Source organism: Xenopus laevis, chromosome 5L (assembly GCF_017654675.1).
Source record: "Xenopus laevis strain J_2021 chromosome 5L, Xenopus_laevis_v10.1, whole genome shotgun sequence".
Taxonomy (NCBI): domain Eukaryota; kingdom Metazoa; phylum Chordata; class Amphibia; order Anura; family Pipidae; genus Xenopus; species Xenopus laevis.
Genome location: NC_054379.1, coordinates 68,376,050 through 68,389,616, shown reverse-complemented (window position 1 = coordinate 68,389,616; position 13,567 = coordinate 68,376,050). Strand labels below are relative to the sequence as shown.

Here is a 13,567-nt window from a genome sequence, read left to right as displayed (position 1 = left end):
CATTGTACAGAGCACTGGTAAGGTCCCATCTAGAATATGCCGTACAGTTTTGGTCTCCAGTGCTCAAACAGTACAGCTTACAAGAGGGCACCCTTTCCGATTAAAAGAAATGAGGTTCTGACTAAATATTTGGATGGGGGTTTGACTGGTCTGATTGCCATCTTGGAGTCAGGAAGGAATTTATCCCCCCTCTGAGGCAAATTGGAGAGGCTTCAGATGAGTTTTTTTGCCTTAATCTCCATCAACTAGCAGATAGGCAGGTTATATACAGACTCTGTAATAAAAGAACAGTACATTTTACTTGATACCATCTACGATATAATTAATCCTTATTGAAGCCAAAACAATCCCATATGGCGTAATTAATGTTTAAATGATTTTTATCAGAAATAAGCTCTGGTGTACCAAATTACGGACCTCTTATCTGGCAAACCCTAGGTCCCAAGCATTCTGGATAACAAGTCACACACCCATAATTATGTAAATAGTTATATTTATTTTTTATATACATATAACACATATAAGTATTTCTGGTTATGAGGATTTATAAATTAATGAATAAAACAATGTACATTTATTCGCACATGTATAGAATAATTCATAAATATACAACAACTTTTAAACATTCTATATTCTACATATTACATATTCTGTTATGAATGTTAGCAAAAAAAATAAATGTGTATGAATTATATCTACTCTCAGTTTCTCTTCTGCTCATGCTTCCAGTGGGTAGTGTCCTTACTACATGCTGGCTCCAAGGAACACTACCATAACCTGCATCCAGTTCTGATTGGTCAGCAAATATTGGGTTAATTTAAGGCAGTTGGGCATTGATTCCTAAGGAATTGATTCCTAAAGCACACTATGCTAGTTTAAGACAATATGATGTATAAATGCAGCATGGGGACAAAAAGAAGTGAATTTACAACTACATGAGAATTAGCACCTATGTACTAAATAAGATGTGTTAAGGCTTTGTATTTGTTGTATTCTGATAGTATGACTGTGGTAACAAAGGCATTTGTCAGAACATGTAAAGTGACAGAGAGCAGTAACAGGGTCAGTAAATATTTTAGAATAGTCTGCTCAGATTGAAGCTGCCATAATAGCAACATAGTAAAAGATTGTTTTTAAGGTTTGTTTAACTGTGTGCAATCATTTTTTACAGACTCTCAAAAAGTAAAGGTAACATAGCTCTACACAGCACACTGAACAAATTATTTTTCCTCTGTTTCAGTTAAATTGTTTTAATGAGCAAGTAAAGTCGACAACATTAACTAGTCAATTATCACATTAGTATCGGCCTAACATGCCATTAAACTGATCTGGACTACAGTGCAACAAATCTGTCCAGCAGTCAATGAGTAAATGACAGGGGTACTGAATAGACCACACAGATGGGACCCACCCTCAGCCAAATAAGGCCATGAAGATTCTACAGAGCATCATGTGTGCTAAGAATAAACCTGAGCTGTGATAGATAATGTTACTTGACACTGTCAAACCTGTCCCCTCTGAATAATCCAGTTATTATGAGACAAGCTGTAGGCCCTTAAGCAACTCTATTCAGTTCCTTGGCTTTTTTTTGCTGTCTCTTAATGATTTCCAGTATTTTTGAATACCTGGAAATCTGGGAAATGTCGTATGGACTGTGAGATTTTGCACTTCATGAACCGGAATTGGTCCCTCTACACTTCAAAACTCATAGTCCTAAGAAAGTTTTTTCTATTTTTTGCTTTGCCGATAGGACTCTGCAGTTAAGTCAAGAGGCTAAAGGCAGCATAAAAGAGGAAGGAACTGAGAGAAAAAGGACCCCCTCCAAAAAACCCCCCAAAGATTTCTTTGCTAGTTCAACCAAAGTAATTAATAACCTACTACTGATATTTAGCACTATATCTTTGCACTGCTATGACGGAGAACTCTGTTGAAGGTAATTATCTTTTTAAATACATAGTTTTTTTTAACTGAATTCATGTTTTTTTTTTTTTTTTGCTATATTCACGTTCACATTTTATGTATTTATCTGTATTTCTTTAAACTATTTGAGTAAAAATAAGCACAGGACATTGCTTAAAGATTTGTCAATAGGCTAAAAATATATGGGTGAATGCCAGCAACTTATTGACATGAACATTTTAGCAAGTAAATCTTTATCAGAACTATTAGTGAAACAAGCAATATGTTGGAAATGTATGCCTGGGTACATGGGGAACGTGTCAAAATGCTACTTATTTGCTATTATTATTGTGTATCACACTTTAGTACAACTGGCTAATATAAATGTTAAATACATACGCTGCCTGAAAATGAAAATCTCCAAACGCATCCTATAAATAACGTGAAACTGGACACCTCAGGATTATATCTAACTGAGCTATTGATGTCACACAAGGAACTCTGATTATGGTACTCAGATAATACATTTTAAAAATAGCTGGCTTCCTCTGATTTATTTCATTTTAGAGGCCCTTTGAAAATGAATATTGTATTACGGCATTGCTGTTTTTTTTAGTTAGTTTTTGGTGTATTTTCATTTATATTATTATAGCTTATAAATTTATCACAAGAAAACCTGCATAATTTGATATAGAATAAACTATCCTCAGAAGTATTTTGGTGTTCATATTCCCTTTTATTTTAATCTAATTAAATCTTTGGAACACAACAAAAATTGTGTGCATGAACTAATGTGCAATCTGAGGGAACATTGCATCTGAGTAAAATGTAGCTCCACAGGAACTGACAACAAATAAATATATATTTTTTAAACAAGTTTGCTACTGTACCAAGTGTGAATAGGGGCAGCATTCTCACTAAAACTATTTCAAATCCTGTAGAACGTGGAAACAGAACATTTGTTTGGCTTTTTAGATACAAGGTGTCAATTACAATGCAGAAGGAATTGTGCAAAGTGCAAAAAAAAACAATTAGCCATTTGCTTTGTGTAAATTGCTGCAGACCTCGGAGCTCCATTTCTGAGCTCAGAGACCTGCCAATCACCTCTAGAATACAGCGTTGATTGCATTATTGAATGCTGTATTGGTGGGGGGGGGGGAGTTAGGGAATGACAGAAGACACAGCCTGCAACAGGGCACTGTCTTTACTGCTCGCCCATTATTTTCAATCTACGTTACCCTGTGCTAACATAAATGACCTCTAAAAACATCTGTGAAGTTGGAATTTTTTTCATAATTTATGTTTTTGTGCACATAGGGCAGACAATGACATATTTTACTAGCCCAAATTTGCAATTAGAATAGTGTTAATTCATACCAGAAAATTATTGAACACTGAATTCCCAAATGTTTTAGCGCCAGTTACATTTATTACTCCAACCAGGGCTGCCATTAGAAATCATGGGGCCCCAGATCCCCACCCACCCCACACCACAGTTAAAAGACCACACAGACATCAGAGTTAAAAATGGTAAACCCCCAATATACGAGTTATAAAAAGCCATTGATGGTCAGGGCCCCCCTATAAGTTAAAGCAAAAACTGTGGTGCAAGGGCCCCCATAAAAGTTTTTTTAAAAAACAGGGCCCCCCATAAGTTAAAAAAAACTGTGGCATCAGGGCCCACCCTTGCAAAAAAACATTGAGGCGCCAGAGAATATTTGTAAAAAAAACATTGGTGGCATAGGCCTGTAAAGTATTAAAATAATACATTGGTGGCTAGGGCTTTAAAAAAAACACACATTGGTGTTCAGTAGACCTGAATTCATGGCTTCAGGACTTCAAGTTCGGCTCTTTTCGTGACTTTGGGTATTTTCACGGCTTCAGGGCTCTTTTCGTGACTTCGGGTCTTTTCATGCTTCAGAACTTCAAGTTTGGCTCTTTTCATCACTTTGGGTCTTTTCACGGCTTCACGATTTCAAGTTAGCTCTTTTCGTCAACTGGGCTTCAGGACTTCGGCACTTTTCGTGACTTCGGGACTTCGGCAGTTCGGGACTTCGGCTATTCGCCGGTTCAGGACTTCCAAAGAGGCGGCATGGCTTCGGCCCTGCCAAAGGGGGCCTGGCTATCTCAAAAACTTCAGCACAGCTAAGCCCCCCTTTAGCCCGGGGCCCGGTACAGTTGTACCCCCTGTGACCCCCTGATGGCGGCCCTGATACCAACTAAAAGTTGGAGTTATAAAAAGTTCAAGCCACATTAGTTCAAACAGTGTTTCAATCAGTTTAAACTCCACCTTTCTGTATCTGAGATTAGTAAATGGGTTGTTGTTCACCTTTAAGCTAATTTTTAGTATGGTATAGAACGGCCAATTCTAAACAACTTTTTCATTGGTTTTCATTATTTATTTTCCACAGTTTTTTTAATTACTTGCTGCCTTCTTCTCACTCTTTCTGCCTTTCAGATTGAAGTCATTGACCCCATCTAATAATACATGCTCTGTAAAGCTACAAATGTGTTGTTATTGCTACTTTTAATTACTCATATTTCTATTCAGGCCCTCTCCTATTCATATTTCAGTCTCCTATTCAAATGAATGCATGTCTGCTAGACCCTAGCAACCAGATATCTCACACTGCAAAATGGAGAGTTGCTGAATAAAAAGCTAAATAAAACAAAAACTACAAATTATTAAAACATTTAAACCCCAATTGCAATTTATCTTGGAATATCACTCTCTACATCATACTAAAAATGAACTCAAAGGTAAACAATCTCTTTAAACTAGAAATGTAACAAATTGACAGTTTGCTATTTTTAATTTGTCATCAATGTATTGCCACTGAGACCCTCTTTCAGATTATATCATTAAGCAGTGCAAAAACCTTACTGTGCCTCTGTATCGCAGAGAAGATAAGAGCTGCGAGGCTTAGTTTACGGTCTCCATTTTGGTCCATATCATAAGCACTGGCCCAGCTGGTCAGCTTCCAGTACACATGTCTGGCCACAGGTCATAGAGATTCAAGCATTTCTATATTTTACAGGATGCCATGCTACAAGACAGTTAGATTTCTGTACTTCTCAATAATTCAGGAGCGTGCCTGGGGCCAGTTCTCCTTCAAAGGACAAGTCTACCTCAACAAAAACATATATTTATTCCCATTAAAAGACCATAGTAATGGACAAAGCACTTACTTTGGATACCCACTATGCAGCACCATTATGATCAAATTACCACCTTTGTACCCTAATATGATGCAATAAACACTACATTTAAGTGAGCCTTTCTAAGCAATCCACGTGTTGCAAATGTTTATTGGGTGTGGTCTTCACACTTATGATGCCATTGATTGGACACAATTGGCAGATGGTAATGGTAGACTTTATGATGTAATTGCAGATGCAAGGGATTCTTCTGTGTGCAATCATTTTAACAGTGGCTTAGACTCGGTCTCAGTCCTATAAAAGAAGGATGCTGTTTCCATAAACTGGCAAAAGATCTTAATTATATCCAGTTATCCAGTTGCTTGGCCTGCCAAAAAGCTACTTATCTAAAGGGCTAGAACAGATGGGGAGTTTATGTTCAGCTTTGTTGTCATGACTCAAAGTCATTGTTTTGTAGGTTTTCATAGTAGCTGTAATTGCAGGAAGGTTTGAACAATACTCCCAAATAGTGCTGTACTGAAACTGCATTGTTACATTTTTTTTTAATAGAAAAATTCCTTTAAACGTGATTTTTCTAGGAGTTCTGTTGCAGGCTTTTCAGTTTTTCTTTTTTATTTGCATCTTGCAGTCAATATATAGAGTGTTGATTATGTTGTTATGTATATTTAAGGGTGTCTACTAACAGGAGTACTTACTTCATTAGCATTTAGCGAAATAATGTTAAATTTCTAGAGATAAAACAATGCCCTATCAATCTGTGTAAACTGCCGTTAGTAAACACACCTTGTGTTACTGCTAATAGTAACCAAGACATCAGAAATACATGGCTCTAAAACAGATATGCATGATCTACTTCACAGGTAGTCATACATGAGCAGATTTAGGTTGAGTACATATGGCACCTAAACTAAACTGTGGGCAAACGTGTAGGTTATATAGGTTATAATATAACACCTCCATATAATTTTATTAAGGTTCCCTGGCCTTATGTAGTGTAATGTATTTGCTGCAGCATATTCGGCCATTGTACTTTAACTGCATGCCATATGCAAATTAGCTAATGCTAGCTTAACTTCAAACTGCTGAGCATATTTTCGCTAGCGCAACTTCGCCAGCATTCAGTATCCTGTGCGCAACTTCGAATCTTCGTGAATTAGCATTGTGCAGGCAAATTTTTGCCTGGCAAAGTGTTGCGATGTTCGCAAAGCCAGCACTGGTGAATTTTCACCGGTTAGTGAATTTGCCCCTATTTCACCTCCTTTAAATTCATGAATGAGACAAGGAAAGCAACTAATCCACTATTTTTGATCATTCGAATGTTTCTCAATCCTTTGAGAAACATTTGATCCAAACCCTAATTTGCATATGCAAATCATGGACAGGGAGAAGTGTGGTTCCTGCATAAAAAGGATGAATCCTTGCCAAATACCAAACCAAATCCTGAATTTAGTGCATCCTTAAATGACACACCATTGGATCTGAGTATGAGAGGGTCTACTCTACAGCTTGCTTTCACTTTCTTTCTGATCTGTTTGTTCAGGCTATCGGATGAATCATTGCATGGGTGTTAGAACATAGGGATGGCCATATAAGGTAATAACAGTGTGGCCTGCAGACCATTGTGTCCAATTAGATAAAAGCTGGCCTTTGTATGGTTATCTTTAAACAAAGAAGTACATCACAGTACATTATCTAAAGAGTCAGATTGCCTGCTTATTCTTTAATAATAAACACATGCTGAAACAATCATATAACTGGCTTGAGATGTTGGTGTGTTTCACGTTTTAAGTCCCTGAACCTGTAAGAAAAATGGTTTGAATACAAAAAGATTAAAATATATTGGAAAATCAATACATTGTAAAAACTTCTAAAATGTTAACAATCATTTAAAATCGAAATGATTTCAGGTTTTTTTTAATGATGGTGGTGAAATGACACTTCATTGTTTTAGGAAGTATTACTTTATAAATAGTATCTTTTTCTAAATCAAGAGATTTACTTTGCCCTCCGATTGTGCAGATCAAATTCTTGGGAAGGCAACATTGTAAAGGCCTGTTAAGTGAGAGATACTTAAAAAAAAGAGATTCTTTAAATCCTTATGTCCCCATAGGTCAGGTGGTAAGTACAGAGCCCCTGTCATGGCCTGAATAATGAACAAGTATAGGGACGCTGGGAACAGGCAATGCTGTATTCATGGCCACAGGTCTCTGTGTTCTAAAATGATTTACAGATCTATTAATATATGTAGGAGGCAGGATGCAAGAGTAAAAAGCTGCTGTTTGTTTTAGTAAAATGTGATGGCACTGGCAATTGGGTTTTATGCAGTAAAAATTATGTGGGTTAGGTGGGGGAGAATGTAGGGTTTTAATTAAACTACTTTGGTAAAGTATACTTTCTGTTTGCAAGTCTATATATAAGTACAGACATTCTGCAACCTGAAAGGAGACGAGGGGAAAGGGGTTAGATCACTTGACGCCCTTTTCAGTTCTGCAGTGTTAGCAGATACCTTTGACAGTGTCAAAAGACAAAAGTGGAAAACTTCAGAGCTGGAGTTCTACAGACTCATCCTCAACTCAGTTATGCATAGTGAACTACTCTATAAAAAAAATGCAAAATGTTATGATCATTCCATTTTTCTTATTAAAAACTAAAGGAATGTATCCCAGTTTTTCTATTTTAGCACTCAAAATAGATTTCATTTAGTGTATAATAGATTCTGTAGCAAGAGCACATAACTGGAACCTGCTAATTCACCACTTTCTTTTTGTTCCTCTTTTGTAAGGCAATTTACTTTTTACACAGGGCCAGATTTTACCTGATGATGGCCAGAGGCCAGTGTCCTCTGTTGCCCCCTCCCACAAGATCGCGTACATGCGCATCCTTTTCTATTGTAGCATTAATCGCTTAGCACATAGTGCTCCAGAATCACGCAAATTACCAGTGTGGCTGGGCGACATGCTGCTTTTTAGTTTATGCCGCCTTAGGCCTGGGACTTTGTGGCCTTGATGCAAATCTGGGCCTGTTTTTATATAGGCTTTTTACACTTAATTTTCCACAGGATACATTTTCTTACAGAGCAGTTTTTTTTTTATATTGCAACTAGCTAATGTAATTCTACATCTTTAAAATAATAGAAAACTGTGTAACTGGTCAGATAAGAAGGAAAGAAGGAGCCCTTTATCACACTTGATAAAGGGCTCCGCCCGAAACATGTAGTGTGCCTGCACTGCTGAATAAAACACATTGCAGTTGAAAATTACTGCCTGGAGCTGTATTGATTCTATATTTTTCCTTGAATTATGCACATGGGGTGTAACACAGACACCTACTGAATCTTACAGCAATAAAGTGAAGAAATTGGAGGCTGAATCATACCTACTCTATTGGTCAGATAAGAATGCAGGCCTGTACACAACATTGGATGGAAAACCAGCCCTAGTCCCTCTGCCAGTCCTTTTACCTAGTACTTACACAACCTGTTCATGTGTCACACCAACTGTTTCCTTTTGGCAATGTTTACTGTGATCCCTCTCGCAAAGGCACCCTTTCACCAGGTCCTCACCTTGGTCATAGGCTCTGCTCCTGCCATAGTTACAGTATGCCACTGGTAGAGTATCTGATATTTTAAGTGTTAGGCTAGGGAGCTCTGCTGACACCTGAATACATTGCCTCAGCTCAGGGCACAGGCTGACATGGCAGATTTTTTTGGCGAAATGCAAAATCTTGAGATTCACCTTCAAAATCCACTATGTCTGTCTGAGCCGAGGCAGTGTATTCAGGTGCAGGCACATTGAAAAGCAGAGAAGCATTAGTCTGCAGACAGAGATTCACTACATGTGGCCCTAGCCTTTGTCATCTTCAGAAAATAATTAAAATCTGCACCACAAATATTTTACCCTACAGAAAGTACCCCCTCCCCCAAATGAAATTGTATATGAGGGCTTTAAGTGCAAATGTAAATGTTATTTTGATAACAGTGTTCTTTTAACTGCTTATCTGCCATAGGTCATTTAATCTACTGCGTTGGTAATCTATGGTTAATATTGAGGAGATCTTACTTAGTCATATAAATAGTTTTCTTGCTTAATGCTTGCATCTTTAAAAAAAAAAAAAAGAATTACTGCTGAGTTATTGCTTGGAGAAGCTTAGCAAAATTGCAATTTCCAACTAAGAAGGCAGAGTATTGGGACCTATAGTTCTGCTACATATGATTGCTGTCTGCTATGATTGCTAACAAATTTGTACTGATAAAGGTGACAAGCAGATAAATTCTATTTGACATGGTGGGGAAATAGTTTCAGTTCACTTTCTGGACTAAGCCTTTTAATATAGCCAGTGGAAGAAAAAAAGTCAGATAATTCAGCAATAAACAGATGTTTTCTGGCATATGTTTGTTCAGCTATTATATTCATTTCAAATAAACGCCTGCCAGCTCTTCACGCTTTACAAATCTAAGTACATTACACTGAGTGCTACAGAACATGTACTGTTCTGTTTGATTCAGATGACTTTTTAGCGTTAGAAGACATATGGCTGACACACAATATTTTTTTTTCTTTTGGTCAGCAGTTGGATGGTTCTATAATTTGCTTCTGGCAGCAAGAGCTGGAACAGGTGGCATATGCTGACAGCTGCATGAATAGAGCGCCTAGCATGTTTTAAAAGATTCAAGACAAATGTGTTGAAACTGCTTATTTTGGTACTTCTTCTTGAATGCTATCAATAATTAACATTGAGGGTGCTCTTTATTATTACAGCAGTGTAATGTTATGATAAAGCCTTATATTGAAAGTATTAGAGAATTGTCCCATTGCATAGTGATAGAGACACAACCAAACACACATATTAATCCTGTAGAAAAAAAGTCCTGTCTGACTATAAATAATCTTTCAATAGTTATGCATACAATGCATAACAACCAGACACATGGTAACATTTTTATTCACAAAAAGGTTTCACTAAACAAAGTAATCTATTTCTTTCATAAAAATGATTAAGCCCCTAGCTCTTTACCACCACACCCACCACTACCACATGCACTTACAAAAATATGTAATTACTCGTCCTCAGGCTTTTGATGCAATGCTTTATCAAAAATGGCTAGAATGCAAGTAAATCTATGCAAATTCAATAAAATATCAGTATAATTATACAATTAATTCTGAAAAGCAGTTCCGATATAATCTGGAAATTCTTGTCATGTGATAGTGGCCTAAAGATGGCAACATCTGAACTGATTTATCATTCTGTTCAAAAATTGTCTCTGTGAGTATCCTCTGATAAATCATACTAAGCCAATTCTGTTTGTCCAGATATCTGGATAACTTTGTGTTAGAAGGGCACTCAGGCACCCATCCTATTGTGCATAGCATTAGAGCAGCAATGTTATAACAGATGATAACAACCTGAAAAACACAAGAGTAAATTATGAGACCTTGGGAAACAGTGTCAAGCAGTGTACAGTATTTTCCTATGAATGTTTTAATTTAATTTTAATCATAATGATACATTTCTGTATTTAATTTATTTAATGGACCAAGCAGAAACATGGGAAACCACTTCTATATTGTCACTGCCACAACAATCCCCTCTGAGTAGTCAGAATCCAGGTTTATTTCATAATAAGTGCAAAACAGTGAAGTTTTAATTTATTAACATAAAAGCTTTCAAACAGTTTCACATTCTGCTCAGTGATGCTGAAAAAAAGCTGAAACCTATTTGTAACATATTATCTGAAACCTTGCTAAGGGCTCTGTCATCTTTGTTCCTATACAATTCTGTAAGCATTTAGGGGCCGATTCATGAAGCTCGAGTGAAGGATTCGAAGTAAAAAAACTTCGAATTTCGAAGTGTTTTTTGGGCTACTTCGACCATCGAATGAGCTACTTCGACCTTCGACTACGACTACGACTACGAACTAAAATCGTTCGACTATTCGACCATTCGATAGTCGAAGTACTGCCTCTTTAAAAAAAACTTCGACCCCCTAGTTCGGCAGCTAAAAGCTACCGAAGTCAATGTTAGCCTATGGGGAAGGTCCCCATAGGCTTGCCTAAGTTTTTTTGATCGAAGGAAATTCCTTCGATCGTTGTATTAAAATCGTTCGAATCGTTCGCAGCATTTGCACTAAATCCTTCGACTTCGATATTCGAAGTCGAAGGATTTTAGTTCCTAGTCGAATATCGAGGGTTAATTAACCCTCGATATTCGACCCTTCATACATCTGCCCCTTAGTGTCCAACAAGGACCACAGTTCAGAACTGAAGACATAAATTGCCTCCTTGTCACTTTTCTAATTGATAACAGGAATAACTGATATATTTGGTCCTAGAATGTTGTAATCTATCCTTAGATAGTAACAGTTAAACCAGCACAACCTGTACTGGACTATATATAGTTTGTAGGAAAATATTTCTTCATTTTTGTATTGCTGATTTGACATAACATGTATTCAATTAAAATTTTCTGCATGCTGATAAAATAGTATAGATTTGATTAACCAGAAATCTATTAGAAAACTGTTGAACTAACCAAAATGATAGGAAGAAAAACAATATACATAAAACATATCTATATCTATCACTCTCTCTTTCACTAGATGTTATAATTTGCATTACTGATCTTTGGGATCCATCTCACTTCATCAGTTTGTATAATCTTTTTATATACAGAACTTACTGCACCAGCCTAATAGTTCAGCACCTCTATAACAGTAATGATCCAGGCATACAAAGCTGTCACAGGAGCTAACCATTTTGAAATCTGTTAGGAGTGTTGGTGACACGTACATTCTCAGTGTGCTTTGAGCAGCTGATGAGAAGTTAATCTTAGGGGTCATCCCTAATTACAAATCAACACACAGAAAATGAGGGTTGCACGTCATATAAGCTGATGCTACAGGGCTGTTTATTACATTCTGATGCAAATTGCAATTTCAGAGTTGCCATTTAATGTGAATCTAAATTAATTACTAATCAGCATTATATTGAGATATTTAGAGATATTTACTGTATATTCTATATATTCTATCTAGTCAATCCCTAAACTCAGTTAATTTACAGTAATGTATGCCTTGGCCTAGTACAGAAGCCTAAACATATTGGGCAAGGTTCAAATCAATGAAAATAGTTTATTTTATGTTTATCACATGATCATTTATGGTTGAAATTCAATTTCCAGTTTAAGTTTTTCCTACAGACTTTAATAGAGTTTTGATAGAGTTTAATAGATATTTTTCTCACTGAATTGCATCTGGGTCTATGGGACAACCTGGAACTGATTCTTACTCAATTACATCTGACTCTAAGAGAAATTTGAATCTCTCCCATTGATTATAATTACTTCTTTGTTAAGCTTTAGTTTTCCTTTAAATGTGCTTTATTGCACATCCAACATGTTTTGGGCACCAAGGGTACTTTTTTTAAGTATGAAAGCATGAATTTACAGTGAGAGCCAAAAATATTTGATAGATTAGCTTAGGCAGGTTAATAAATATAGGACCAGTTTCAAGTCCATGAGAAAATGTAATTTTATCACATGAAAACGTATGGTGGAGATTCAATTTGAGGATAAAATATTGTGTCCTAATACAGTTTTAGTTTTTGTTATGTTAAACAGTGGAATTAGTTTCTTTTTAAATTGTATCTGACTGTGGAAAAAATTGGAATTGAACAAGGAAATAAGACTTCTCATTATATTGAATCTGGCCAAATGTCCTTACACAAGGTGGCTGATTTAAATAGGCACTAAATTGTACCAGTGCATTTATTCATAACAACCAATCTATGGTTTTATCTCCTGGTATACTGTTGGAAACAAATTGCTGATTATTATTGTGTTGTTATTTGCAACTGTACCTGTGCAATTTAACACCTTTATTACTAAATGAGCACAAAACCGAATGTGAACCATATGTAAGAGCACAATATCCGGTGACATATATTCTTACATTTTTTACTCTCTAACATTAGAGAATAATGATGTTTCAGTGTTCATTTTTAGAGCTGGAAACAGCGAGTACTAGTGTTTTTTGGCTTTCGAAAATGGTGGTTAATGAAAGAGAAAATTCCCCATATGCAATCAGCCTTATATTTCCACAGTACCCCTTGTTGACATCCAATATCCTTATATTTTACTGTAAGGGGTATTATGGCTTATATCTGATATAATTAATGAAGTATGCACTCAGCAGTGTATGCAACACTGTAGGAGTATTCAACTTTTCACTTTGTGCTGCCATTTACAGTGGGAGATGATAGTCTCCTAAATGGAGCTTGAAGAACTCATATTGTGACATTTTCTCTATGTGATGTCAATGTGTTTTTCAGGTTGATTATTTTCACCCTTATAAACAAATCATTCTTTTATTTCACAATTGGTATTGTTGAGATGACTTGTGAGCATAATTGTTGCTGGTTTTGAAAACCTGTAGACCTAGGTGAAAATAAAATCTTGCCTTGAGCACTTAATATTTGCAATGTATTCAATTGTAATTGTAATGCATATTAGC

General features: G+C 36.3%; 1 protein-coding gene across 50 annotated transcripts in view; it reads left to right on the top strand.

The window, feature by feature from the left end:
- The first annotated feature begins 1,519 nt into the window (after nt 1–1,519).
- The window catches only part of trdn.L (triadin L homeolog), a 374,840-nt gene continuing 362,792 nt past the window's right edge, over nt 1,520–13,567 (top strand). For 18 of the 50 annotated variants that reach the window (XM_041562902.1, XM_041562900.1, XM_041562895.1 and 15 more), the window contains exon 1: nt 1,522–1,933. In XM_041562902.1, coding sequence (XP_041418836.1) covers nt 1,912–1,933 — 22 coding nt within the window. In that variant the 5' untranslated portion in view covers nt 1,522–1,911. Of the gene's footprint in view, nt 1,934–13,567 lie in introns of all 50 variants that reach the window. The other 32 variants (XM_041562866.1, XM_041562874.1, XM_041562869.1 and 29 more) reach the window with 2 other exon arrangements.